This window comes from Mesoplodon bidens (genome assembly GCF_964165515.1).
Source record: "Mesoplodon bidens genome assembly, chromosome: 12".
In the NCBI taxonomy this organism is placed as follows: Eukaryota; Metazoa; Chordata; class Mammalia; order Artiodactyla; family Ziphiidae; genus Mesoplodon; species Mesoplodon bidens.
Genome location: NC_138168.1, coordinates 50,953,209 through 50,980,920, shown reverse-complemented (window position 1 = coordinate 50,980,920; position 27,712 = coordinate 50,953,209). Strand labels below are relative to the sequence as shown.

The following is a 27,712-nucleotide window of genomic DNA, read 5'->3' as shown; positions in this document are numbered from 1 at the left end:
ATTTGTGTTTTTTTTTTTTTTTTTTTTTTGTGGTACGCGGGCCTCTCACTGTTGTGGCCTCTCCCGTTGCGGAGCACAGGCTCCGGACGCACAGGCTCAGTGGCCATGGCTCACAGGCCCAGCCGCTCCGGGCATGTGGGATCTTCCCGGACCAGGGCACGAACCCACATCCCCTGCACTGGTAGGCAGATTCCCAACCACTGCGCCACCAGGGAAGCCCTTCGTCTTTACATTTAAAATGTGTCTCTTGTAAATAGCATATAAGGTTTTGCTTTTTTATGCAGTCTGACAATTTCTGCCTTTTAATTGGGGTGTTTGGTTCATTTACATTTAATATAATTATTGATATGTTGGGATTTAAGTCTACCATCTTGGTGTTTGACTTCCATTTGTCTCATCGGCTGTTCATTCCTCTGTTCTAATTCTCTGCATTTTTGAGGGTAAATAAAATACTTTTTTGGTATTCCATTTTATCTCCTCTCATGACATTTTAATTATGTGTATTTATAATTTTCTTTAGGTTGTTTCAGAGAGTAAAATATGCATTTTTAACATTAAATATCTTCAACTTACCACAGTCATATTCAAAATATTCTTACTTCATAAATGATTTTAAAACTTTATGGTGATATGTTTCCAATTATTACCCTTCACTCTTTGGGTTCTTGTTGTCATATATTTTACTTTCATCTACACTCTAAAATCCATGTTCATTACTATTTTTAGTTTAAACAGCCAATAGTTTTTAACTTCAAGGAAACAGTAACATATCTCAAATTAAAATACAGGACATAAACTCATTAAAGAACAGCAGTTAAAGGGAGAATATAGAGGTCATATTATTACTTAGATGAAGAAACTGAAACCACAGATGTGTATAAATTTGCCGATTGTCACATGGTAAATTAGAGACATAGGAAAAGGTTAAAGTAAAACAAAAGGTCCTGCTCTAGGGCAGAGATTTCTAATATTGGGTTCTTGGACCCCCTAGGGAGTTCATGGAGGGCTTCAGGTTGTGTGTGAGTGCTTGGAAATTGAGCATCCATTCATTTCATCAAATTTTCAAAAGAGTCTAATCTTACAAAGACCAAGAATTCGTGCTCTATGAAGACAATGTCAAAATTACTTTTAGATTAAAAAATATATATTTTTTGGTTTATGGAAAAACTCTTAATCATAGAGACTATAAAAACGAGTATATGTTTATAAACCTATAATGCATACAAGCATAAACACAGCAAATCTGATTAATCATTTATTTCATATCAGCTATAACATACAGCTCTCGTTCGTTTCCCAACTGTGAACCATAGAAAACTGGTTGTTCCCTTCCCTAGAAATGTAAGGTACTGGCGATCTGATTGTCAAAAGAATCTGTCTGTGAGATATAGACAGTGTTGAAAGTGACAGTGTCCTGAAGGATTATGGCTCACTCTCCCTGTCTGTACATTCCAGAGGACAGGCTAGCTGGCGTTGAGAGCCCAGCTCCTCAAGTGTCCAGAAAAATCAGTATTATTGGATTTACCAGATAGAGGAAGGAAGTTTCTCCTTTAAAAATGCATTTCCTTATCTCAAGGTTAATAATTTTCCTTGTCTGCATGCCCAGTGGAGTGCAGCAGATCTTGACAAGGTTACACAAAGGACAGGCACTTTTGCCCTCCACATAAGACTTGCCTTTTTATCACACTGGGGGAAAAAAAAGCTGCACATAAAGACAGGGATTCCAGAGCCATCTTACAAGCAGACATTTTTTCCTAATGTATAATCAAGCTTCCTTCTTCTGCATTTTAAGTTCCTCACCTCTAGTCTAGATCAGCACTGCCCAATACAACTAATGTGAGCCACATATATAATTGTAAATTTCCTTCTTGCCTCATTTTAAAAAGTAAAAGCATATAGGTAAATTATTAATGAGTTATTTGTATTCCTTTTTCATATTAATTCTTGGATAGCTTGGGTGTATTTTACATGTACTGCACATCTCATTTTGCACACTAAGTTTCCATAGGAAATACTTGATCTGCAGTTACATTTTATAAAATTTACAATTGAAAAAGTTGATTTACATACCCAAGTTTTTCCAAAATATTTTAAAGTTTTCCAGTAAATCATACATGTGATTCATAATATATAAATCAAATATTAGCTTAAAATTTTAACCTAAATTAATTAAGATTAAATAACATAAAAATTCAGCTCCTCAATTGTAGTAGCCACATGTCAAGGGCTCAGTTGTCACCTGTGGCCTAGTGGTTACATTACTGGACAGTGTAGTTCTAGCACAGAGTAGAGATGAGATTAGCTGTCTGCTGTCGTTCAGCATATTCTGAACTTGACAACTGTAAGCCGCCTTTCAAACTGCTCTTCCCTTTCCTATGTACAGCCATTCCCTTTGGTTTATTAAAGAATGAATCTATTACCAACACATATATATAATCTATAACAACATATCTGTCTTGGAGGTTGAAAAGGGTGCATGCATCTGTCATAAAAGTTCAGGCATATTTAGTCATGTCAGGACTGAGTATATTGCTCCAAAGGAGCCTACACCCTGCTGTTCCCTCTGCCTAAAATGGTCCCCAAACCCAGTTCTCTTGGTTACTTTGTGTTCAGATTGCATGGCTCAGCTTAAACATCATTCTCTAAGAGTGGCTTTCTCTGACCAGACCCCATTAGGTCTCCTTGTTTAGGAGCCCACTCTACCTTTCCTTTTACAGTGCCATTCAATGGTGTAGTTATTTGCTCATTACCTGCCTATTCTGCTAGGCTGTATATTTTATGAGGGCAGGGATTGTATTTGTCTTATTTACCACTGTATTCCTAGTGGCCAACACAGAGCTAGGCACCCAACATTTGCTGAATGAATGAATAAATGAGTAGGCCCTCAGTAGAGTAACCTCAGCTGACCTCTATACACAGCTCATGCTTCATGGAAGGGTTTACCTTTTAATGATTTTTTTTGTTGAGCTTTGATTTAAATCCAGCTCTACCCGTTGCTGAGGACTGAAGGGTTTGAGGTACTCATCTCCTGTAAGTGAGGAGGTTGTGCTGAAATTGCAATGAACACCAGATGGCAAGAGATTTCCGATCAGCCCAGGAGATATTTACAGGAGAGGAGTCTTCAGCTGGAAATGAGGGGCAATCCAAGCCAGTGACAACTAAGGATCTCCAGTCTCACCCTGCAGGGAAATCTCTGTCCTGGGGACTGTTTTGGGAATGCTGAACAAACGACCTGTGAGCAAGGCTAACATGAACACATTCAAGGATCTAGGCTGCAGCAGCTCTGTGTGTGGTCCAGAAGGGCCAGCCTTCTCAGGCCAAGTGCATCCTGCTTGGTGAGCTTCTTTCCATATGGGATTAGGTTTTATATACCTCACCAAGGTTACTGGAAAGTTCTAATGAGAAGTGGAAATGACAAAGTGTAAAATTAGACAAGTGGGTGAAAGGCCAAAAGGCAAACCAGGTGTTGGCTTCACAGCTGAGTAGGTATGAATAAAGACTATTTTATGAGAAAAAGGACCATGGGAATAGTACTAGGGAATATACTTTTTCTTTATAAGGCTGACACCTCTCAGGTCCTTGGAGGTAGTTTCAGTGTTCTCAAGGAAGTATTATGAAACTCTCAAAACAAAACTTTTATTTATTTTGATTTTAGGTGCCATCCTTTTCTAAAGAGGGGAATGTCAACACTTCAAAAAAATTTAGAGAAATCATTTAAAAAAAGTGAAATAACTACTCCAAGAGACTGAGAATCATTGAGATAGTTATTGTGAGAACTAGACAACTGGTGTAATTTTAGAAACAACCAAGCAGATTTTTAAAATAAAAATCATTGTAAAATTCCTTGTCATTGAGAAAAAGACTTTAAAAGCAGTTTAAAACAATAGACTGTTTCCTTGAATTCCCTGGTCTGAAATGGAGCATTTGGACTAAGCTGTGGAAGTTGATAAGTATCGTTGAAGCAACAGACAGTTGTGAATAGTATAAAGTGAAGGACTAAACAACCTAGAATAAAGAATGACAAGTAAATAAGATGACTAACCAAGAATAGGAGGAAGGCATGATGCAACGAGGATAAACAAATCATGGGTTGTGCCTTTGATGTAGGGTGAAAAATTTTTTTGATAAAAATCACAAGGATTTATTAAAATCTGTGTAACACTCTTGCTATTGCAATATCACATTCATAAGAAAAACCCTAGGAAATTTGCTTTAGGTATACTTCATAAAAAATGTAAAAGTCAACTTAATATGGAATTAAGAATAATGACAATTATTGTTGCAAAGTATTTTCTCTTTGTTTTCAAACACACACACTCACAAACACACATTCTCTCCAGTACTGGAATGCACCAGCCCTTACCCCACTCCAGATAGACATACTAATTGATGTCCTGTTTCAGCAGTGCTGGGGACACCACCATCACAGAGTTCGCAGCCTGGAGTACTTCTGACATTTCCCAGAACGCACTGATGTACTACAGTGGTCGGCTCTTCTGGATCAATGGCTTTAGGATTATTACAGCTCAGGAAATAGATCAGAGAACTAGCGTCTCTGTTTTGGAACCAGCCAAATTTAATCAGTTCACAATTATTCAGACATCCCTCAAGCCTCTGCCAGGTACGATATTTTATTCCTTCATACCCTCTCTTCTCCATACTTTCTGTTAAATAAATGTTAAGGTTGGGGTTTTTTTTCTTTAGAATTATGTTTTAAGAGGAAAAAAGGCTGTAGTAGTTTCTGTTAATTTGCTTGCAGTCATTTTACTCTTTACCCAAATTTATAGCCTGAAACAGTCAGAAAAAGATGATTTTCAGGATATATAAAAGGAAAGAAAAATTTTGTTTTGGTTCTAATTATTAGTAATTTCTATTAATCTTCCATGTATCTGTGATAATTGATAATCCTAAATTCTTTCTTTCTCTATTGTTTCTTTCATCCCATAGGGAACTTTTCCTTTACCCCTAAGGTTATCCCTGATGCCATTCCAGAGTCTTCATTTATGATCGAAGGAAATGCTTCGAGTTTTCAAATCCTCTGGAATGCTTCCCCAGCAGTGGATTGGGGTGTCATTTTCTACAGTGTGGAATTTAGTGCTCATTCTAAGGTATGGCATTGGTTCTAGTAACTTCCATTTTTCAAACAGAGTGTACCATCTGTGTCAGCCCTGCCCACACTGATTTGCCACTTTCTTTACTTAGCCAAGCTCATCTCCCTCACTGTTCCTGTAGCATTTGATTATTAAGATTATTCCTGAGAACTCTTTTTTATAGCCAGTCTCTGATTGCTTTGTGGTTAGTGTTAACAGTTGGTGTGTTAGATACACTGGTCCTTGTGGAACAACATGGAATTTACCAACATTAGCGTTTCCAAAATTGCAAGGTTTAACTTTACATGTGAACCAAAGTTTGAAGATTTTAGTTAATTAGGAATAAAAGATGTTATGATTCTCTCCCTAAGAAAATCATGTTTTGTGCTTATATTTTAGTTCCTGGCTAGTGAGCAACACTCTTTACCTGTATTTACTGTGGAAGGGCTGGAGCCCTATGCCTTATTTAATCTTTCTGTCACTCCTTATACCTACTGGGGAAAGGGCCCCAAAACATCTCTATCACTCCGAGCACCTGAAACAGGTACAGGGGTTAAATCTCTTTTAAAAAAAGACAGAATCTCACCTTCATAATCTAGAATGGATAGTTAATAATTTTTAAAAGTAACTTTCAGTTTTGTAGATGTGTTTAGATCCAATAATCTATCAATGACTTTTTGGAGATTAGAATAGCACCATTAAAATAAATCTGCATAATTTATTCCAAAGGAATATCTCAAAGATTTCTTAAAGACTGTTTCACTTGACCGTAATGATATACAGTATGTATATAATGCAGAAACATGGTTCAGGTAATTTGTGAGATGCTTCATAAAGACAAAGGGGATTTAAGAACAGTAAAAATGTCCTGGAAGGCAGGTTTACCAGGAGGTGTTCTCATAGATGGTAACTCAGAATCATCTGTAGGTGAATATTGATGTCTAAATTTTTTTTTAATGTATTTAATTTATTTACTTTTGGCTGTGTTAGGTCTTCGTTGCTGCGCGCGGGCTTTCTCTAGCTGCTGCGAGCAGGGGCTACTCTTCGTTGGGGTGAGGGGGCTTCTCACTGCGGAGGCTTCTCTTGTTGCAGAGCACGGGCTCTAGGCACGTGGGCTTCAGTAGTTGTAGCGCACGGGCTTAGTTGCTCCGCGGCATGTGGGATCTTCCCGGACCAGGGCTCGAACCCACGTCCCCTGCATTGGCAGGCGGATTCTTAACCACTGTGCCACCAGGGAAGTCCCTCTAAATTTTTTAAAAATGTTTTTCTTTGGAATATATTTTAAAAAAAGGAAATTAGCTATACCTTTACATGTGTATATCACTTTAAAGTGTATAAAGCACATTTATATATATCACTCCTTTATTAAACATTTATTACATCCCTATCATGTGTCAGAAACATCATTGTATCATTTCAGTGACCCTCAACATCATTGTATCATCTCTATGGTAGGTAGGACAGGTATTATTATCTTGGTTATGCTAAGAGAAAATGGAAGCCTAGGAGTTGCTCAATATAAATTAGCTAGTGAGTGGCAGGGCTGGGGCTTAATCTGGACTTTTCACTCTAGTTTCTTCAAATCTCCATTCAGTCATTTTTGCAGACACGGGTGAGTGATCTTATCATGTTGATTTAATTTATATAAACTTCCTAGCACGGGACCTGGCAGGCAGTAAGAGCTCAATAAACAGACATACGTTCACTGTTGCAATTTTTTTTTAAACTGTTAAGATTTTATCAACAATATTTATCCATGAGTCTCATAACAGGAACATAGTGGAGCCTGGGCAGGTTGTGGAGCAGTTAACATTTGGATCCAGGTATGCTCTCTTTGAGATTGTCTTGGGATGTCAGCTTTGATTGGCTTCTTCTGTGGAAATGGACTTGACTATCAGGGGATGCACTGGGGGCTAGGGGCCATCAGCACTCTGAAATAAGGAAAAAGGATAAGATCTGGCCCTTGCCTTTGGGGAATTTACAATATAGTTGGAAATTATTCAAACTGACAAATATTTATTAAGCACTTACTGTGTGCCAGTCCTTTACTAGATTTGGGGGGATTTAATAAGGAATAAGAAAAGGAGCTTTCTCTCTGACGGAGCTCATAAAACAGTAGAGAGATAAACACAGATGCTGCTAATGATAATAGAAATAAGACAGTGACAACTGAGTAGCAGTGGCATAGAGTGAATAAGCAGGCTATGAAACCTTCACCTCTATCAAGCTGCCTCTCACGCAGACTGGTATGGCTGTGGAAGGCCTTTGGGGAGTGGAAACTTTAGCTGGGCTCTAAGGCATGAAGCAAGAAGAGGTTTATCCCATGTAAATACAAAGCAAGAAGGTCTGGGGATTGGATAACGATGTGAGTGTTGAACATTGCGGAGCAATATGATTGGAGCGGCAGAGTGGGAGGGGACCTATGGAGGAATCCTAAGAAAGAAGAGGGATGTCTTGGATGGAATGACTTGGAAATCAGGCAGAGGAATTTCTCTTGATTGACAGAGAGAGAGAGAGAGAGAGAGAGAAATTAATTAAAGGATTGGGAGAGGCTAAACTTCTTGATGTGCCTCCAGAATAGATGGCAACAACTAAGCCATACTCTCAGAGAGGGTTCACGGTGAGAGGGCCTGGATCCTGGATATGCTGTATTTTACACCCGGAACTGGCTAAAGGCTGGATAGAGATAGTGTCTTCCTTCCTGGTGACTGCCATTTCCACCTCCAGAGTGAGAGTAAATACTGTATTTTATAAGGTGAACTAGCCAGCTTCCATGTATATGGACCACAGATGAGAAAGGTGTGCCTTAGTGGTAGTAAGCAGGATTTGGGTTGGAGAAAAGGAAGATTTGCAGAAATATCAGGATAGGTTCCTGAAGAAATTTATGGAATATTCTCTCCTGAAGATCTTTAAGAAGAAGATAGATATACCTTAACTGTCAGGAATGAGAAATATTTATTACTAAGTTGCTCTGCATCCTCATCATGAGTGGTAGAAGTTGACCTTGTATTGTTTTCTGCCCTGTGTCTCTGCTTTTCAGTTCCATCAGCACCAGAGAATCCCAGAATATTTATATTACCAAGTGAAAAATACCACAATAAGAATGAAGTTGTGGTGGAATTTAGGTGGAATAAGCCTAAGCACGAAAATGGTGTGTTAACAAGATTCGAAATTTTCTATCAAATATCCAACCAAAGCGACACAAACAAAACATTCAAAGACTGGATTGCTGTCAATGTCACTTCCTCAGTGATGTCTTTTCAACTTGAGGGTATGAGTCTTGGGTACAGTGTTGCCTTCCAGGTATGAGAGTGAAAACAGGGATACAGGGGTCTGAATAGTGTAGACAAAAGGTGGATTAAAGGACCAGGTTAAGAATTCTGCCACTCTGTCAATAATTTCATGTACGCTGTGATCACAGAGGTCAAGTGGACAGCAAAGGTACAGAAGGGAGAGGGGACAGCTAGGGTAAAGGACATCTTGACAATTTTCTTGCTTCCAGATTCAGAACAAACATTATTTTTTGGTTCCACCACTATAGGCCATGTACCACACTAGGTGCTTTTATAGTCATTATCTCATTTGATCTTCACATTGTGAAGAAAAAGCCATGTCCCTGGGTGTATCAGTGAGGTACCAAAGCTGCGTGGTTGGGAAGTGGTGTGCTACAGTCTAGCTTCTAGAGTCCTTTCCACTATATTACATCAACTGCTGGGAGTCATCTGGACACCCCCAACTGCAGCTCCTAAAGGAAATAAAAGCTGAGGGTCTGGGTAGTTGACACCTCACATTTATCACCTGGCTGCGGAGAGAGGAGAAAGTCGGAGAGAGTAGGAGTCAAAAGAAAAAACGACTGCCATCTATTTTGGCATTTTAAATATAATATGACATAGCTTTCCCCTTATGGTAGATAGCCTGATGATTTTCACATCGTCATTATATACCAGGTTGGTGACAAGGTTGTATATATTTAGAGTTATTTTCCATTTCATTTTGGGGAACAGAATGTTTTGGGGAGTGTTTTAGAGATTTGTGGTTTCCAGAGGATCTATTTTCTTTCTATAAAATTCTAATTCAGTAATTATTTTGATAATATACTAGGTCTACATATACTAATCAAAAAAGTTGTACATAAAAGTTAAAGATAACACACATTCCTATTTGTTAAGAATTATGGGGCTTCCCTGGTGGCGCAGTGGTTGAGAGTCCGCCTGCCAATGCAGGGTACGCAGGTTCGTGCCCCGGTCTGGGAGGATCCCACATGCCGCGGAGTGGCTGGGCCCGTGAGCCATGGCCGCTGGGCCTGCGCGTCCGGAGCCTGTGCTCCGTAACGGGAGAGGCCACGGCAGTGAGAGGCCCGCATACCGCAAAAAAAAAAAAAAAAAAAAAAGAATTATGTGTGTTCCAGTTAAATAAATAGTCTGGTTAAGTGTATTTGCCTATATGTTTATATTGGTTCAAATCTCAGTCACCACAGAGCTTTGCAAAGTGACCTGCATGTATAGGCATGAGTTTTACTTAACATGGTCCAGTGCAAAAGTGAAGACTGATTGATATATATATGCACCATGATAAACACACACACATGCACGCACACCATACACAGATAGTAATAAACAGAATATATTAAAATAGATTTAATCCTAGAAGTATAATAAAAATAATCCAATGTTTTGTTGATTGAGAGGGCACTTGAGGTTCTTCTGTTTTTTTTTTTTTTTGTGTGGTACACGGGCCTCTCACTGTTGTGGCCTCTCCCGTTGCGGAGCACAGGCTCCGGACACGCAGGCTCAGCGGCAATGGCTCACGGGCCTAGCCACTCCGCGGCATGTGGGATCTTCCCGGACTGGGACACGAACCCATGTCCCCTGCATTGGCAGGCGGACTCTCAACCACTGCGCCACCAGGGAAGCCCTTGAGGTTCTATCTTTCAAGGCCATCATTATGGATGGCAATTTTCTTTTAGGCTATAGAACACAGGCAAGTTTTGGAAGTGGAAATAATTATTATATAATGAGAAACATGTAATAAAAATTGTTTAAAAAAACTTTGCTGTTAGAACGCAGCTTGGCACAGTGGGAAGAAAAGCATACAGACCTCAGAAGACTTAGTTTTATGCCAGTTTCTACGTGTGTCATTGTGGATAGGTTACCTCCCCTAATTACGATCTTTGTCCAGTTTCTACTCTTAGTAGTTGTGAGGATCAAAAGAGATAATATACGTAAAAGTGGTTTGAAATGCACAACTCATTTTCAAATAAAAGGGTTAACTACTATTTTCTTTTTATAAATCTTCTTTTAAAAAAGTACAGTACATTTAGTTATTTGAAGCTTCTTGTTGATTTCATGATAAAGTGGAAGTTTACCATAATCTGTATGGTTTTGTTTCTGTTAAATGTTCCATATAATTTAATTTTGGAAATAGCTAAAGACCTTTTATAGAAATTCAGATCTTTTGCAATAGAGGTTTGTGCCATTACTTTGTACTTTTCTGGACAAAACAATCCTACCAAAAATTGTTTGGGACAATATTTTTCCTCTTAGTAATTTTTTGTTATATACTTAGATGTGAATAACTGAACCTATTCATAATTGTGAAATGAAACATTCAATAATTTATCAGTCTCAGAACTTAACTGTTGTCACTGAGGACACTTTTGAATGCACATTTTTGTATCCTTTTCTTTCTTTAGGTTCGAGTCTTCACATCCAAAGGACCTGGACCATTTTCTGACATAGTAAAGTCCAAAACATCAGGTATTTATTATCTAAAACCTGTGCAAATAACAACTAGTGATTTAAAAACATTTTTGACCCTTAGTATTCTCAGGGATACCCAAGTGCTATCTCTGAGCTGAAATTAAAGTCAAATAAAATAATCAATTTTCATCATCACCAAACACGCTTAAATAAACCTAGGCTTAGAGCACCCAGGCAGAATCCATTGAGACGGGTGTAGTAAATGAGCCCAAAGGAGACTCACGGATTTCAAAATGGCCTGATGTTGAATCAAGGGATTTTGCTAAAGTTCTTTTTCTCATACATATTATCTACTTGTTTTTGTTTTTAGAGATCAATGAATTTCCATACCTCATAACTTTTTTTGACAACAAGATAGTTTTGTTAGATATGGATCGAAATCAAGTTGTATGGACACTTTTGGCAGAAGGCGACGTTGGTGCCATGGGCTACACAGCTGATGACGCAGTGGCGTACTATGCTCAGGGAGACTCACTCTTCCTCCTCAACATGCACAATCAGTCCAGCTCTGAGGTATTTCGCTATGTAATTCTTCTGAAAGGAAGTGGAGTATTTGCATATCACACAACGCTGTGATGAAAATGATGAGCCAGTGGTTGAGCCATTAAGATTAGAATGGTTGAAAAGGACAGATGTTGTATAATTATTTAGTCACAAATGAATTCAGGTTATGTTTTGTGCAGATGTGATTCAGGCTTAATTTAGCAAACAGTTCTTGGGCTTAAGGCACTGTGTTACCTGAGATAGAGGTAAAACAGAATGTCACAGTCCTTGAACAAATCCAGTCCAGTATTAGTCTAACAAGAGTAAGACAGTATGGCATGGTGATTAAGAGGGTAAGCTTTAAAATCTGACAACCTAGAATTTAATTCTGACTTTACTACATGCTAGAACTGTGACCGTCAGCAACTTATTTAATCACTATGGTTGCATAGTCCCTCATCTTAGGGTGAAGATTAATGAGCTAATCCATGTAAGGCATTTAGCACAATGCCTGGAATGTGGTAGGTATTCACTGAGTGTTAGCTAGTGGAGAAGACAGGCAGAAGACTGTAAGTGCTATGCTGAGGGCAGGATGCAGTGGAATCACAGAGAAAGGATGCTTCATCCAGGATGGAGTGGTGGTGGTGGTGGTAGAGTGGAAAGACATCTTGGGTACAAATAAGATGAACCAGGTGAATGTGGGGAAAAGCTGAGGGAGCAGCAAAGTCCGGGAAACCATAGAGCCATAGCCTGTTCGGGGAGCTGTAAGTAGAAGGAGCTTGGAATGGAGGTGGGGTTCAGGGCAGAGTAAGAGGCAGGTGGTAAAGCTGAAGAGGTGGGCAAGAGCCTAAATATAAGGGACCTTCTTTACTGTGCCAAGGAGATGAGTGTCAATTTTGAAGCCAACATCAAGCCATTCAAGAAATTTAGTGGGTCATTAACATGATCAAGTAGTGTTTTAGGAAGACCTCTCTGTTAGCAAAGAAGAGAAGGTTAAGTCTGAGGCAATCAGGAACTATCACAGGAATCCAGACAGGAAATGTTAGGCAGGAAGTGAGAGACACTGAGGTAAGAGAGGAGAGGAGAAACTCAGGAGATATTTAAAATGGGACTAATTCACTATGGGTAGTAATGGGAGGAAGAAGTCAAGGGGGAACCACAGTTGTCAAGACTGCTCTTCAGGTGAGTGTTGGAAATCCATAAAAATATAAATTGCAGGAGAAAAGGAGGTTTGGGGGTGGGGTGATGAATTTTGTTTTCTGAGATAATTCATTTGGAGATGTTCAGTAGGCAGTTTGATATTTGAAGCAGTAACTCAATGAGAGATCTTGCCTGAAGATGTGAATTTGTAGCTCCTGTCTATGGATTACAGTTGAAGCCATGGCAGTTGAAATTAACCAGGGAAAATATACAATGTGAGAAGAGGACCAGTGTTACAGTGGCACACAGTCCAGAGTTACCGAGATTTTGGATTACAGAAGAGAAGTGCAGTAAATAAGAAATTGAGTGATTACAAAAAAAGTCCTCAGAGTTGAAGAAAATGAGCATTATCTTCTTGGCTGTGTTTTCTACCTGTTGTTAAGATTTTCCGAGATGCACTGGTTTTTGATATCAAAATTATTACAATTGACTGGATTTCAAGGCACCTCTACTTTGTGCGGAAAGAATCACAAAATGGAATGCAACTATTTGATGTAGATCTTGAAAACAAGGTGAAATATCCCAGGAAGCTGAAAATTTGCAACAGAAATTCAACAATAATCTCTTTTTCTGTATATCCTTTCTTAAGGTATGTGAAGTGTGAGTGTCTGTTTCTATTGTGATGAAATAGACATAGACATATTTAATGTAATATCTTTGGTTTAATATTAGAGTCAATGATGGGACAGTAAGATCCTTAATGTTCTTGATGTTAACTTATAGTAATTCTACATATAAATGATGAGCCTACAACCACCAACATATACAATTAATCCATACTGACAATTCCACTAACCTAAAGTTAGGTTAATTACCAGCGGGAAACCAAAGGATATTTTTATACCAGTGAATTTAATAATATCCCCAGTTGGTATGGACAAGAAGGGGACTGAGACGGCAGCAGGAAATGAGCAGGAGATAGACAGGAAGCATGTTTTCCATAGTAAATGCTATTCTGGGCTCATCCATCTTTAATTAATGTCCTTATGAGATTAATTTTAAGGCCTTCATTCAGCAGCTGAATAGCAGTTTCTCTGGCTGAAGAGTTATATTTTGTTTGTGCCATAAGCATGGTTATAGTCTATCTTGAAACTAGATTGGTAACTAGTATTAAGAAACAAACAAACTTGAGAGGAAGGGAATGGAGATGGTGTTGATGAAAAGTATGCAAATATATTTCATACTTAAGAGCCAGTAATGAGTCATTTAATACAATGCCTAAGGTCATTATAGTCTAAGGCTTTCGTTGCAAACATATTTATTGAGAAATCATTGGAAAATGCTACAAACTAGACTTCTTGTGATCTCTTCCATCAGAAGGTTATTGAACACTGGGACATGTTCTTTCCAAAGGTGGCATCTGTCCCCACAATCATTAGAAATGATCGATCTTCATTAGAAACTGATATTTGCAATGATATGTTTTCCTCATTAAGTTGGAGTGTCCTTTTGTTCCTGTAGTCGCCTGTATTGGACAGAAGTTTCTGATTTTGGATCTCAGATGTTCTACTACAGTATTATCAACCAGACCTTGCACCGAATTCTGCAACCCCCAGCCATAAACCATCCAAATGGAAGAAGCCAATGTTCTTGCAGTGTGACTGAATTCGAGTTAAGTGGAGCAATGACTATTGATACCTCTGACCTAAAGAAACCACGGATATACTTTGTCAAAGGGCAAGAGATCTGGGCAATGGATCTGGAAGGATGTCAGTGTTGGCAAGTTATCATCATGCCTGCTCTGCTTGGTAAGACACTCGTGTGTGTACGTAGATCTTCACTAATAATGGCAGCCCCTCCTGTCCCATTAAAAAGGGGTTACATTCAACCTATACTCAAAGGAATATGTGTGTGTGTGTGTGTGTATATATATATATATATATATATATATATAGTATTTGCTCCAGACCGTGCCAAATGTTTTTGTAGAATTCATGTTGTTTTCAGGCAAATTGTACATAGGCATTCACATAATTTTCTGGATCTGTAGGGGGCTCTTTTTGTTGTTATTTTATAATTAATAGTAGAACTACAACTTACTGAGCTCAACTATGTGTTCTAAGCAGGCTACTAAATGTATTATCTCATTTGATCTTCAAAACACCTCAGTGAAGTAGATACTAGTATCCACATTTTACAGATGAGGAAATTGAGGCTGAGAAAGGTAATTTGTCCAAAGGGCCATAGTTATAGAGGAGCTGGTATCTGAAACTGGGCCTAACTACAGCATCCCTGATCTTCCCACCAGTACTCCACCCCCATGCTGATCATCTCATTGCCTCCATGTTCAGCATGACTTGGTCAGCTTGACAGGTCTATCTGCTGAAATTCACAATCTTGTGGAGGAAATATGTGAAAGTCTAAAGTCACTTGGAAGTCTTCTAATTAGGAGTAATTGCAAAAGAAAAAAAACACTCTAAATACCCCCATATATTCTTAAGGGTCTAGTCCTCACTATCCAATCACTAATCACGTGTGGTGATTTAAGTTTAAATTAATTAAAATTTTAAAAAATTCAAAATTTAATTCCTCAGCCACACTAGTCACATTTTAAATGCTCAAAACCCACAGCGGCTAATGGTTACTGTATTGGGCAGCACAGATGTAAAATATTTCCATCATCAAAAGTGCTACTGGGGGGCCTTCCCTGGTGGCGCAGTGGTTAAGAATCCACCTGCTAGTGCAGGGGACATGGGTTCGATCCCTGGTCTGGTAAGATCTCACATGCCATGAAGCAACAAAGCTTGTGTGCCACAACTACTGAGCCCATGTGCCACAACTACTGAAGCCCATGTGCCTAGAGTCCATGCTCCGCAACAAGAGAAGCCACCACGGTGAAAAGTCTGAGCACCGCAGCAAGGAGTGGCCCCCCGCTCACCGCAGCTAGAGAAAGCCCACATGCAGCAATGAAGACCCAACGCAGCCAAAAATAAATAAATAAATTTATTTATTTATTTTTTTTTTAAAGTGATATTGGGTATTGCTGGTTTATATAGTAAAGTTTTGAAATTGCAAATGTGCGTGTGTCTGTGTGTTGTAACTGCATGTATGGTTTTGTTGACATATCAGCCAGAGCCTTTTTTTTAAATTAATTAATTTATTTTTGGTTGCGTTGGGTCTTCCTTGCTGCGTGCAGGCTTCCTCTAGTTGCGGCGAGTGGGGGGGTCACTCTTCCTTGTGGTGCGCAGGCTTCTCATTGCTGTTCTCTCATTGTGGAGCACAGGCTCTAGGCACGCGGGCTTCAGTAGTTGTGGAACGTGGGTTCAGTAGTTGTGACGCACGGGCTTAGTTGCTCTGCGGCATATAGGATCTTCCTGGACCAGGGCTCAAACCCGTGTCCCCTGCATTGGCAGGTGGATTCTTAACCGCTGAGCCAATGGGGAAGCCCCCAGAGCCTTTTAGAAGCAATTCCAATGTACTTTCAATGGGCTTAAGAGTGGAGATAATGTTCTGAACTTCTCTTATTAGGAGAATAACTTGATTCTGTTGAATATGTGACAAAGACTCTTTCCTTGATCAAACTTTAATTGCTCTTTTTTTTTTTAATTTTGGGCCACACCGAGTAGCTTGCTAGATCCTAGTTCCCCAACCAGGGATTAAATCTGTGCCTCCTGCAGTGGAAGCACGGAGTCCAGAGTCCTAACTATTGGACCGCCAGGGAATTCCCTGGTCAAACATTAGTTACGCTCCTGTGAGCCCTTTTCTCAACTAGGCCTCAAACTTGGTCTTCCCTGTCCATCCTTGCTGAGTCCAGTTTTAGCAAGAGTCTTGCCAAATCAGGCAGAATCCTGAATCCCTCATCTTGGTATCTGATAAAGTTCTTCACCCCCACCCTTGATGTTCTTGGCCAAAAATCCTATGAGGCCAGTTTAGCAAGAATCCCCCTCCCATTGATGTCTCCTCTTAGTAATTTTCTTGACTCCTCTCTCCCTCTGCTTGTTGGCTATAACCCCCAGTTGTCTTTGTTGTATTTGGAGTTGTGCACGTCTCCCTCCCCTACTACAATATTGCAACAGCCTTGATTAAAGTCTTCCTTACCATTTAAACAAGTGTCAGAATAATTTTTCTTTAACATCTGATACACAAGAATTATCTAATGGGCCATTATTTTATAGCTATAGAACTAGTCAGTCTTTCATGAAGCCACAATTGAAATCCATAATCCAAAAATTAGAAAATTAAAATGACTTTAGAGATCATTTAGCTGACGTAATATTGGAAGAAATCCCCTCTACCAAAACAGCCTTCTTTGAGCACCTGTTTATAAAACAATTTACTACCTTATAAGGAAGTCTGTTTAATTTTTGCACGGTTCTAAACGCTAGATATTTTTCTTATGTTTAGCCATTTTCTCCCCATTCCTCTCATTCATTGGCCTGAGTTCTGACTTTTAAATTTACAAAGAATAAATCAATCACTTTCCACATGATAGCGACTCAACTATGTGGAAACAGCTGCCATAGCCCATGCTGAGCACTTCCTTTAGAGGAATAAATTCAAGTATCTGTAAGTACCCCTTAGGTGGTATGGCTTCTAGATCTTTCTTTGCCCTATTCACCCTCCTGAGGTTTCGCTCTAGCTGCTTAGTTCTCTTAAATGTTGTCCCATAATGACTCACTGTACTTTCAGTATGTTCTGGTCAGCACAGAGGGCCTCTGACTTCCTAGGTCTTCTTTTACTGCAGCTAAAAGTGACATCAGGTCTTTGGGCTGCCTGCCATTTGAAGAACCCGTAGTCTTTTTCATGTTAACTATTATTAAGCCAGAATTTCTTTCATTCCTTATTTACAGATTTAATTTTAACCTTGAATTTAGGATGTTATATTTGTTGCTATTAAATTTCAATCCATTTCACGATTCTGTTGTGATATTTTTGAATAAGTCAAAGACAATGTACTAGTGACAGTAAGAATCATGTATTATCTGCAAATTTGGTAAATATGTTTATTATGCATTCATTCTAAATCATTGATAAATATACTGAGCAAGGCACTGAGCCCTATGCCTCAGCTAATACCTCCCTTCAGTTGGTGTTGTTTGGGGTGGAATCACACAGGTAAGGTTTTTTTTTTTCTTGCGGTACGCGACCTCTCACCACCGCGGCCTCTCCCGCTGCGGAGCACAGGCTCCGGACGCGCAGGCTCAGCGGCCATGGCTCACGGGCCCAGCCGCTCCGCGGCATGTGGGATCCTCCCGGACCGGGGCACGAACCCGTGTCCCCTGCATTGGCAGGTGGACTCTCAACCACTGCGTCACCAGGCAAGCCCCACACAGGTAAGTTTTTAAATCCTGGCTCTGCCCTTGGCTAACTTTGTGGCCTTGAGGGGATTATTTAACCCCTCGAAGCCTCAGTTTCCACTTATACAAAATGAGGCTAATAATAATAGTATTTGCTTTGTTGGCTTGATATGGAGCTAAAATGAGAAAATATCTGTAAAATCCTTAGGCTAATGTCATAAAAGTATTATTTTTTCATATTGAAATAATAGATTCAAAATTTATCAGTTATGCTATAGAAAAAGGATTTCACATATTGCTTAGAGTAGAAAATGTCAGATATGTATTTTGTTCTTTATGTTCTTTTCTGTTTTTCATCAACAGGAAAAATGCTTGTTAGCTTGACTGTGGATGGACAATTTCTATATTGGATCTCCACAGCAGAGGACAGCACACAAATTTATCAGGCAAAGAAAAGCAATGGGGCCATCCTCTCCCAGGTGGAGGCCCTAAGTAGTAAGCATATCTTGGTTTACAGTTCAGTTCTGCAGCCTTTTCCAGGTAAAAAAGTCACATACTTAATCAGCTTGTTCTCCCAGTTTAGGGTCAGGAAAATTTCATAATGTTTCCTCCTCCAGGTCTGTCCCTCCAACTCTTTGTTGTGCTCTCAGCATTGTTCCAAACGGTCAGGGTTTGGTGCACGTTGTGATTGCTGTTTGCCCTGGGTCACAATTTATCTCTGTCTGTATACATGGCTTGGGCTGTGGCAGGCTACTTTAGACATGGGAAACCCTTGTCCTGTCATTCTCTCTGTCTATCCTCTTTGTCTTCTCAGTCCCATAATTTCCCTTCTTTTTGTCTTTTTTCTCCCCTGATGATATTTTAGACCTCCCAGTGGTGTCAAAAAGCTTTGCATAAAATTTCAGGTCTTTTTCAAGGTAAAATGCCTATGTATTATAGGATTAGATATGTCAACCATTTAACATGTGTACATTTGTGCTACCATTTTTATTAAGTTTCTCTCTTGTTTGTTTAATGCGTCACTCATGAAGTTTTTTAGTGTTGTGCCCCTCACTCTATTTTTCCCACACATCCTCTGGATTTTGTATGATGCAATGACTTTTAGGAATGCATGTATCACATTATGGCAGAACTGACTATATATTTTTTGCTGAGAGTCATAATAAAATAAATGTTTGAAATATAAAAACCAACCAACCAAAAACAAAAACAGCATTACATAGCCTCATGGGTGACATTCAAACCTAAAGTGGTCTCTGAGTTTTTTCACAAAATCTCTCTGCCATTAAAGTCACAATGTCATTCTAAATTCAGTATAATTCCCTCTTAGGGAGAGAAATGAGTAAAACAAACCCTCTTTGCTTAAATGTATTCAGTTATAAAATACGTAGGTTATACAATATGAAAACATGGGAGAACTTATAAATAAGCTGAGTGCATATTTTGGTGAAATAATTCATTTAAGAGATTTTAAAAATCCATGCAATATCTGTTTGAGTTTGAACACACACACATATCCCTAGAAATAAAAGTCCTAAAGATAACATCAGTTTTCATAATCGGAATTCATTGAAAAATATGATTGATATAATGCTCTCATTACTTTCTTCAAAATAAAAAAGGGTCAACTTATTTTGCTATTCACTGTCTAGGTACATAATTAAGGGTAGTTTAGCCCCATCTGCTGGAAATTGTAAGCAATTACCAGTTATTTTGCACTCTTCCCCAGGCGTTTAACATGTTCAAAACACATGAAAAAAACGTGTCTTCCTGTCCTGAATAACATTTCCAACACTCCAATGTACCATACCTTGTCAGTTAACTAAAAAGAAAATATGATATTACCCTTGATGTTAGATAAATCTGCTGTTTCTCTTGTACGTACATGTGTATATATTTAATCTTTTTATTATTATTTTAGATAGAGCATTTCTGTCTCTAGCTTCAGATATTGCAGAGCCAACTATACTTAACACCACTAACACCAGCCTCACAATCAGATTACCACCTGTCCAGACAAACCTCACGTGGGATGGCATCACCAGTCCCACTCCCACATACCTGCTTTATTACAAAGAAGTAAATGACAGGAAGAACAGCTCTGAACTGAAAGATAGAATGCTGGTAAGGTTGGAGCCCATTGTCTTTGTCTTTTCACAAGATGCCTTTTTTTGATATAAAATCCTCAGCCATAGTATTTTCTGTATTATGTTCTGAAACACACTGTGATGCAAACTTTTACAGATGACTCATCAAAACATACTGTGTTCTATCTAGTCTCTTGTCTACGAGTAAGTTAAGCTTCAAGGAAGTATATTAACCCTAATCAGTCGGTAGATTGCCTTATAGTGACTGTTTCCTGAGTGTCCTAAAAGAGCTGGGTTTGTTTCCCTCCCTAATTATCTAATTATCCCCAGAAAGTGATAGAGACTTGTTTTTGTGGCCATTCCTGCAGATTGAGGGGTAAGAAATGAACTGGACAGAAAGAACATTTCTGTATACCTTTCCCCCATAGCATGTAGCTAATATAAAAATTGTACATTATATTTTTGTTTATTTTCTATATGTTGTGAAATGTGTTGTTACGCAGGGACTATGTTTTTATTCATCATTGTATTCCTAGCACCTAGCATACTACTTGGCATTGTATAGGCATTACTAGATATTTCTTGAATGAATGGAGACAATTCATTCCATCATTGGCCTGGGTGTTCCAGTTGTTTTTGTGATGGAATTGTATGTATCCCGTATTTTTCTTTGTGCTTATTTTTTAATCAAGTCAAAAGGTGAAACTGACCACCATCTATTGGAGGTTAAGCACTATATACTTTCTTTCTGATTCTTGTAACTTCCTTTATTTTGTCTATTTTTAAAATATATATTTATTTTAAAATTTTGTCTATTTTAACCTTTCTTTACACATTTCTAACAGGAGTTGTTTCAGAGACAGATTGGATCATTTGGCTGACCAAGATTGGGTTTCTGGCATTGGACATTTCTCTTATTAGAGCTTATCTCTTATTGTCTTCATAATGATTAATATGGGCCAAAGACAGTGAGTGGTTCTCAAACTTGACAGCACATTGAAGCTTTTAAAATTTCGGAGTCCATGCTTCACCTCAGACCAATGCAATCAGAATCTTTAGGGGTGGGACCCAGGTATCACTATTTTCTTAAAACTTCCCAGATGATTCCAAAGTGTAACCAAAGTTGAGAACCATTAGTGTAAGGAAAGCCTTTTTAGTTTCTTAAACTTTATTTCTGAGAATGATTAGATCATGTAGCTTAATCTTTTATTGTATTCATTGATGTGTCACATCCTTACAATACCTTCCTGCTGAATTTCTAATGCAACGCTAATGAGATAGTGTGCTCTGGGAATTCAGCTTCCTAAGTGAAATGATTGTGTCACAACTGACTGAGGCTGCCAATCATTTGGCATTTATTATTGGAGACATTCTGGGCAGACTAGGACAGTGAAGATTGTCACTCATGATCCAAGATTTAAAGATGAATTAAAATTTTTTGAGTCTTTTAGTTTTTTTCTCTTTGATTAAATAATTTCTCCCCGTTTGTACAAAAAATAAGACAATGATTTTTTAAAATTAATTACAGGAATTTCAGCAGAGTATAGCCCTTATTGAAGGTTTACAACCATTTTCAACATATATGATACGGACAGCTGTAAGGAATTATTATTCAGATCCTTTGGAACAATTACCTCTGGGAAAAGAGATTTGGGGAAAAACTAAAAGTGGAGGTGAGTTACGGGTGTGGTGTGGGATTTTCTAGAGTGGAATTTTGTGATATATGTGCTTGTATGTGCCTATATATATATTTTTAAATAAATTTATTTATTTTATTTATTTATTTTTGGCTGCATTGGGTCTTTGTTGCTGCACATGGGCAGGCTTTCTCTAGTTGCTTCGAGCGGGGGCTACTCTTCGTTGTGGTGCACAGGTTTCTCATTGTGGTGGCTTCTCTTATTTCAGAGCATGTGCTCAGGGTGCGTGGGCTTCATTAGTTGTAGCATGCAGTCTCAGTAGTTGTGGCCCACAGGCTTTAGAGCGCAGGCTCAGTAGTTGTGGTGCACGGGCTTAGCTGCTCTGCAGCATGTGGGATCTTCCCGGGCCAGGGCTCGAACCCATGTCCCCTGCATTGGCAGGCGGATTCTTAACCACTGAGCCACCAGGGAAGCCCTATACTTGGTTTTTATCTGGATGCTAAGTTATCTTTATTATGTGAGTTTTTTTAAGCTTAATAAGAAAAATGTATTTCTAGGAGAATATTCTACTGACATGATCCTTATGCTAACACCAGAAGATGATGGAAAATATCCCATCAAAATGAAAAGCAACTACATGGCAAAACATCATAATCAATTCTATGTGTCTGGAAACACATTCTTTTGTCTCACCTCACAGTGTCACTCTCTTCCCATGTATTTACAGGTCTCTGTACATGTGGTGAAACCTAGGAAAGCCAAGCCTCTTCTCTATGCGAATTTTACCAAGGCTACTGAGTTGTAAAGTAATATAACATCGTTGCCTTAAAGAAAGTGGATTTAGAATCTGAAAAGGTGTTGTAAGAGGTGGCGATTATTATGAGGGGAGGCCATTTCTTTCACACATCTCTGATGCCATTCACAAAACTCACCGGAATTGGATTATTCATCATTGGCCATATCTTTGAGCTGCAGTCAGAGAATGATTTAGTCATTAGGCAAAAATAAGCGAGAGCCTTTCAGGCAGCCTGTTAACTTACCATTATGGAGGAGGCTGGCTTTCCTTTGGAACATCTGTCATTCATTCTGCTCACATGATATGCCTATCCCACAACCAAGACCCCATTACTTCTTTCCATCTTTCAGTGCTGTTGCAACATGCCTTATTGTGCACTGCTATTTATTTCAGTACCAGAGGCGGTTTGGCTCATTAACACAACCGTGCAGTCAGACACCAGCCTCGTTATATCCTGGAGAGAAACTCACAAGCCAAATGGACCGAAAGAGGCAGTCCGCTATCAGGTGGCAATCTCTCATCTGGCTCCCATTCCTGAGACTCCACTAAGGCAAAGTGAATATCCAAATGGGAGGCTCTCTCTCCTTGTTACTAGACTGTCTGGTGGAAAACTCTATGAGTTAAAAGTACGGCGAGTATATTGGGTACTTTTATTGCCATTCTCAAGTGCAAGGTTCTAGAAAAGGTAAGCAATTGTTCCTTTCTACAAAAAGGTTCTGGCCTGCCACGCCGAGGAAATGTGGTGCACGGAGAGTCATCCTGTCACCGTGGAAACGTTTGACACGCCAGAGAAACCTCATGCCTTGGTTCCAGAGAACACTAGTTTGCAATTAGATTGGAAGGCTCCATCTAATGTTCACCTTATCAGATTTTGGTTTGAACTCCAAAAGGTACATCTCACTGTACACTTTTTTAAAAATTTTTATTTATTTATTTTTTTGGCTGCTTTGGGTCTTCATTGCTGCATGTGGGCTCTCTCTAGTTGCGGCGAGTCGGGGCTACTCTTCATTGCGGTGCGCAGGTTTCTTATTGCGGTGGCTTCTCTAGTTGCAGAGCACAGGCTCTAGGACACGTGGGCTTCCGCAGTTGTGGTGCGAGGGCTCAGTAGTTGTGGCTCACAGGCTCTAGAGCACAGGCTCAGTAGCTGTGGCGCACGGGCTTAGTTGCTCCACGGCATGTGGGATCTTCCCAGACCAGGGCTCGAACCCGTGTCCCCTGCATTGGCAGGCAGATTCCTAACCACTGTGCCACCAGGGAAGCCCTCACTGTACACTTTTAATGCTAATCTTTGTTTTATGCTATAGAATAAATCAAAAGGCCTTTAAAAAGATATCTCTAGGGCATCCAGTTGTATAAATGAGCAATATATTTGACAAGATTCATTGATTCAGGTTTGCCAGATAGAAGTGGTAAACTATCTAGACTAATTTCTGATGGAAAAAATTCCCAGTGAGATTAATTTGCTCTTATAAGGCTTCACATAAAAGGGTATAAATTATGGTTTACTGGTTTCATAATGTTTTACTTACTTTAGATGTTACCAGCATGGCTCTTCAGTTTAAAGTCCATAGCAATTTGCTGTTTTCTACGAAAAAAAAAGGAAAGAAATGAACAAACATAAATCTAAAACCTTGTTTAGAAATGTTCTTTCAGCCATTTCAGGGCTGAATAGCAACAGGAGAGAAGTAAACTATAAAACTAGTTTATTCTAAACTAGTTGGATCTTGGCTTGTAAACTAGTTTAAATGGCTCCTCATCCAAAAACCTTCACGCTTTAACCAATGTAAAAATGCCCACTGAATTTAAGCTTCAATTAATCTAATTAATTCACTGCTAGGGAAAGTCTACATTAATTTTTATACTGATATACTTAATAGATGATTAAGTTTTTATAACTGTGATGTTTCACTTTTCATTATTATATATTTGTGTGTCCGCATTTGTAAAGATTGGTTAGGAGTGTTTTGTTTAGTGGGAACTTAAAAACAAATCAGTATAGTCATGACCTCACTTTTCTTTAAAAATGGAGTTGCTTCCCAGGGGTTTAAAATTTTTCTATGTAAAATATTTTTTATAATCTTGTACTTTTAGATAAAAAGTATGAAAAATATGAAACAGCAGTGAATATTAAGTTGGTAAGACCAAAGACCATAGTTCAATCAGATCTCTTCCACTGAGCATGTTTATGATGATTTGTTGCCTATTTAAAAAATGGTCATTTCATAAAAATTCAGTTTTAAATTCGAGAAATTGAAGGATCATCTCTTTGGGGACATCTATTTACGTGAGCTTAATGTGGTTCAGTTTGAGGTCAAGGGGAGGGATGTAAAGTTCATTTCCCAGATCAAAGACGTGAACTGAGGAAGGACCTTAGAGGTGATGACTCCAGCCTCTCATTTTACTGATGAGAAGCCAGAGACCCAGTAAGGCGCCCTGATGAGTCAGATATCACAACCGTGCAGGGGAGGACCCTCAGGGCTGACTCATCCTTACAGAGGTTCTCCTTGGTTCATACACGGAAGGAACATGAGTCATCGTCACCCACCCAGCTTCGCAAAGTTTGGGAGAGGGACAGTAGACAGGGGCCACCTGGCTCAGTCCTCATGACTTTCATGTGATGCTTTTTCTTTCAAAACTTCCGCTACACTTGCTCAGCACAGGTTCCAGATAGACCACTTAAGAAATCATGAAGCTGAACATGTAAGGTAGTAATTTCTACATGTGTGACCACCTACAAGTACTAACTGATGAGCACAGTAGAAGGCTGTGTTACATCTAGTCAGAAAGTTCTATTTCTTTTGAGCAAGTTGAATAGGACAGCTAGCAATGGTCCTGTAACTCCACACTGAAACTCTGAGGGGTGAGTGATGAGGGTGAGTAAATATTTTAATGAACTTTTTTTTTTTCAGAAAGGAAAGGAGAAAAGGATAAACTTCCAGTCTTCATCTTTTCCTTACATGGAAAAATGAGGGAATTAGAGCACAAGGCTAAATTTTTATCTTGGTCTTAAATTTCATAGATTCTTTCTCACAACAGTGTATAGCAGAAGAACATATTCAATTTAAGATTGAGGAGAAACAAATAATTTTGCTTTGGTAAATTTTTTTCATGGAACTTTATTACAATTGTCTTTTTCTCAGCGGTCCAAGGGAATCCCTACCAGAACCAAACATTTCTGGTTTCAATCTCTGAAACTGAGATACTGAGTTTGCACCATAGTCTGCACCATTTCCCTCACACCCTTGCCCAGGAATTTGGAAATCCTCTGTGGTAGCCTTCCCACCCTGCACCTGTTGGCCTCTGATGAATGGAAAATCCCAACTCCCTTGTGATTTACTGGGGTAGCCCGTGGTACCTCTCCAAGCTGATGGTCTGCCCAGAACATTCATTGCTGTGGTGAGGTCAATACTCCACAGTTTTCCAGCAAAGCCCCTGGTCAAACATCTCCCTGACATTCCAAGGAGCTCTGATAATTTCTGGATGGTGTGGAATGTTGGGCCATCTAGACTATTCACTGAAGGCTTCTATGACAGAGCATTAAGGAGGCAGAACCAAAATGGGCTAACATTTTTGAGCCAGGGCTCAGCATTTCTCTCGCTCTGTCTCTCTCAGAAAGTCCAGACTAAATATTAAGGACCCAGTGTATCTGTTTCATTAGGCTATATGTCTCAGTGGGATTGAGACAGTTATGAGTTTAACAGGCAATGTCTCTGACATCAGCATTTCTGGTTTTTTTTTTTTTTTCATTCCTTCTGTTCCTCTTTCTTTCTGGAACCAGGTGGTCTACTTCCTGAAGGTGCTACAGAGAATCATTTCTAACTGAACAGAAAACTAATATAAAGTGCCATCCAATGAAATGGCATGACCTTGTGAGTGCTAAATGAAAAAGGAGATGTAAAGTCAGGTTTATTTATGGAAACTGACCTTCTTAGGAAACTCTACTGAGGAAAATGCAAGAAGAACCCTTGACAGGATGCCTCTGTCTTTTCCTATTTGTACATTGAAAAAAATCATCATTTTCAAACAAGATATTAAGGGTCCAAACATACAGATTTTTTTAAAGCAGTGTTTCAAAGAAAGAAGTTTAAGATAGCTATAATTAGAGACCCAGTGAAATGAAAGTAACATTTCCTATATTTAACTTGTAACCTTGTTACTTAGTGACTGAGTGATGGCGGGCAAAAATGTCCTTCTTTTAGGGAACTAGGCTTCCTATGTATAAATATAAGGAATGTTGGTTAGATGTCTGAAGAGGGTTTGGGGAGGAAAAACTAAATGTTTTAATTTATAAGTTACTGTGGACTTCTTCAAAGAATCAAAATATGTAAAAATATTACTTTGAAATTCCAAATCCGTGGAACTGAAAGTATCACTGTTTTGATCCATCATTTCCCCTCAGGTGTAAATTTGTGTTCTCAGTCATCCTGATTTAATAAAAATGCCTTTGATTAGGGCTAACAAGAAGTCAAGCTTTGAATCCCCCCTGATGATATATAGTCAGGGGTGCACTTCCCACCTTGGACTTATCTTAAGGACCACCATTCAAGTCACTTATACCTTGTCATAAAAAATAAAATTGCTGTTGGTGGTAAGGATAATATTTGGGATCAAACACTCAAAAAGGAGCTCTTATTTTTTAATAGAAAGTAAACTTTAAGTTTTAATTGCCACAAGCTTTTGAATTTCTATGTTTAAAATGTTTTTCTTAAAGAAACAAAATGTTAATTGAGACTTCTTTTTCTAATGGAAGCACAATGAGTTTTACCATGTTAAAGCTTCGTGCAGCCAAGGTCCTGCTTATGTTTGTAACATCACAGATCTACAGCCTTATACTTCCTATAATGTCCGAGTAGTGGTGGTGTACAGGACAGGAGAAAATAGCACCTCACTTCCAGAAAGCTTTAAGACTAAAGGTGAGTACTAACATATTCCACACTTAGAAAACTTTAGACGTTTCTCATTTCTTTTCTCATCGCTTACTTCACTAATCCTAGAGGTTGAGATTTTTCTTAAAAGAGTAAATTACTATCTCTAGAGCCTGACTGAAGAAATTGAAAAGAGGTAGGAGTCCTTACTGGCAGTAATGAGGTAATACTCATCTGGTCTTGCAGGATCCTGAACTGGGCAAAATTATTTCAGTATTCTGATTTCCTGTCTAGCTATGATATTTCACAGTAAGAACTAAATGAAAACAGTGTCACTGAGTGTTCAAATATTTACTACTGACTACTATAACCAGATGCCCAAAATAAAAAATATCTAACAAGTATATTAAATTAACTAGTGTTCTAAAAGGTATACCATAACTCCAAGTTGATCCCTATAAGACTCAAGGGAAAGTGCTCCAAAACTTACAATAATTCTTTTTATTTGCATCACTTATTTTGTGTCAGGCTAAGATCTATTGTTACTCCTATCACTAA

At 38.8% G+C, this 27,712-nt stretch overlaps 1 protein-coding gene across 2 annotated transcripts in view; it reads left to right on the top strand.

Annotated features, from left to right (window-relative positions):
• ROS1 (ROS proto-oncogene 1, receptor tyrosine kinase) overlaps positions 1-27,712 on the top strand; it is a 115,070-nt gene that overhangs the window by 46,980 nt on the left and 40,378 nt on the right. Inside the window, exons 19-32 of one of the 2 annotated variants that reach the window (XM_081250805.1) lie at positions 4,407-4,621; positions 4,948-5,108; positions 5,490-5,634; positions 8,131-8,393; positions 10,783-10,846; positions 11,160-11,362; positions 12,916-13,121; positions 13,994-14,280; positions 18,133-18,309; positions 19,691-19,893; positions 21,385-21,529; positions 22,683-22,915; positions 23,003-23,179; positions 27,034-27,202. In XM_081250805.1, coding sequence (XP_081106931.1) covers positions 4,407-4,621; positions 4,948-5,108; positions 5,490-5,634; positions 8,131-8,393; positions 10,783-10,846; positions 11,160-11,362; positions 12,916-13,121; positions 13,994-14,280; positions 18,133-18,309; positions 19,691-19,893; positions 21,385-21,529; positions 22,683-22,915; positions 23,003-23,179; positions 27,034-27,202 — 2,648 coding nt within the window. Of the gene's footprint in view, positions 1-4,403; positions 4,622-4,947; positions 5,109-5,489; positions 5,635-8,130; positions 8,394-10,782; positions 10,847-11,159; positions 11,363-12,915; positions 13,122-13,993; positions 14,281-18,132; positions 18,310-19,690; positions 19,894-21,384; positions 21,530-22,682; positions 22,916-23,002; positions 23,180-27,033; positions 27,203-27,712 lie in introns of both variants that reach the window. The other variant, XM_081250804.1, reaches the window with a different exon arrangement.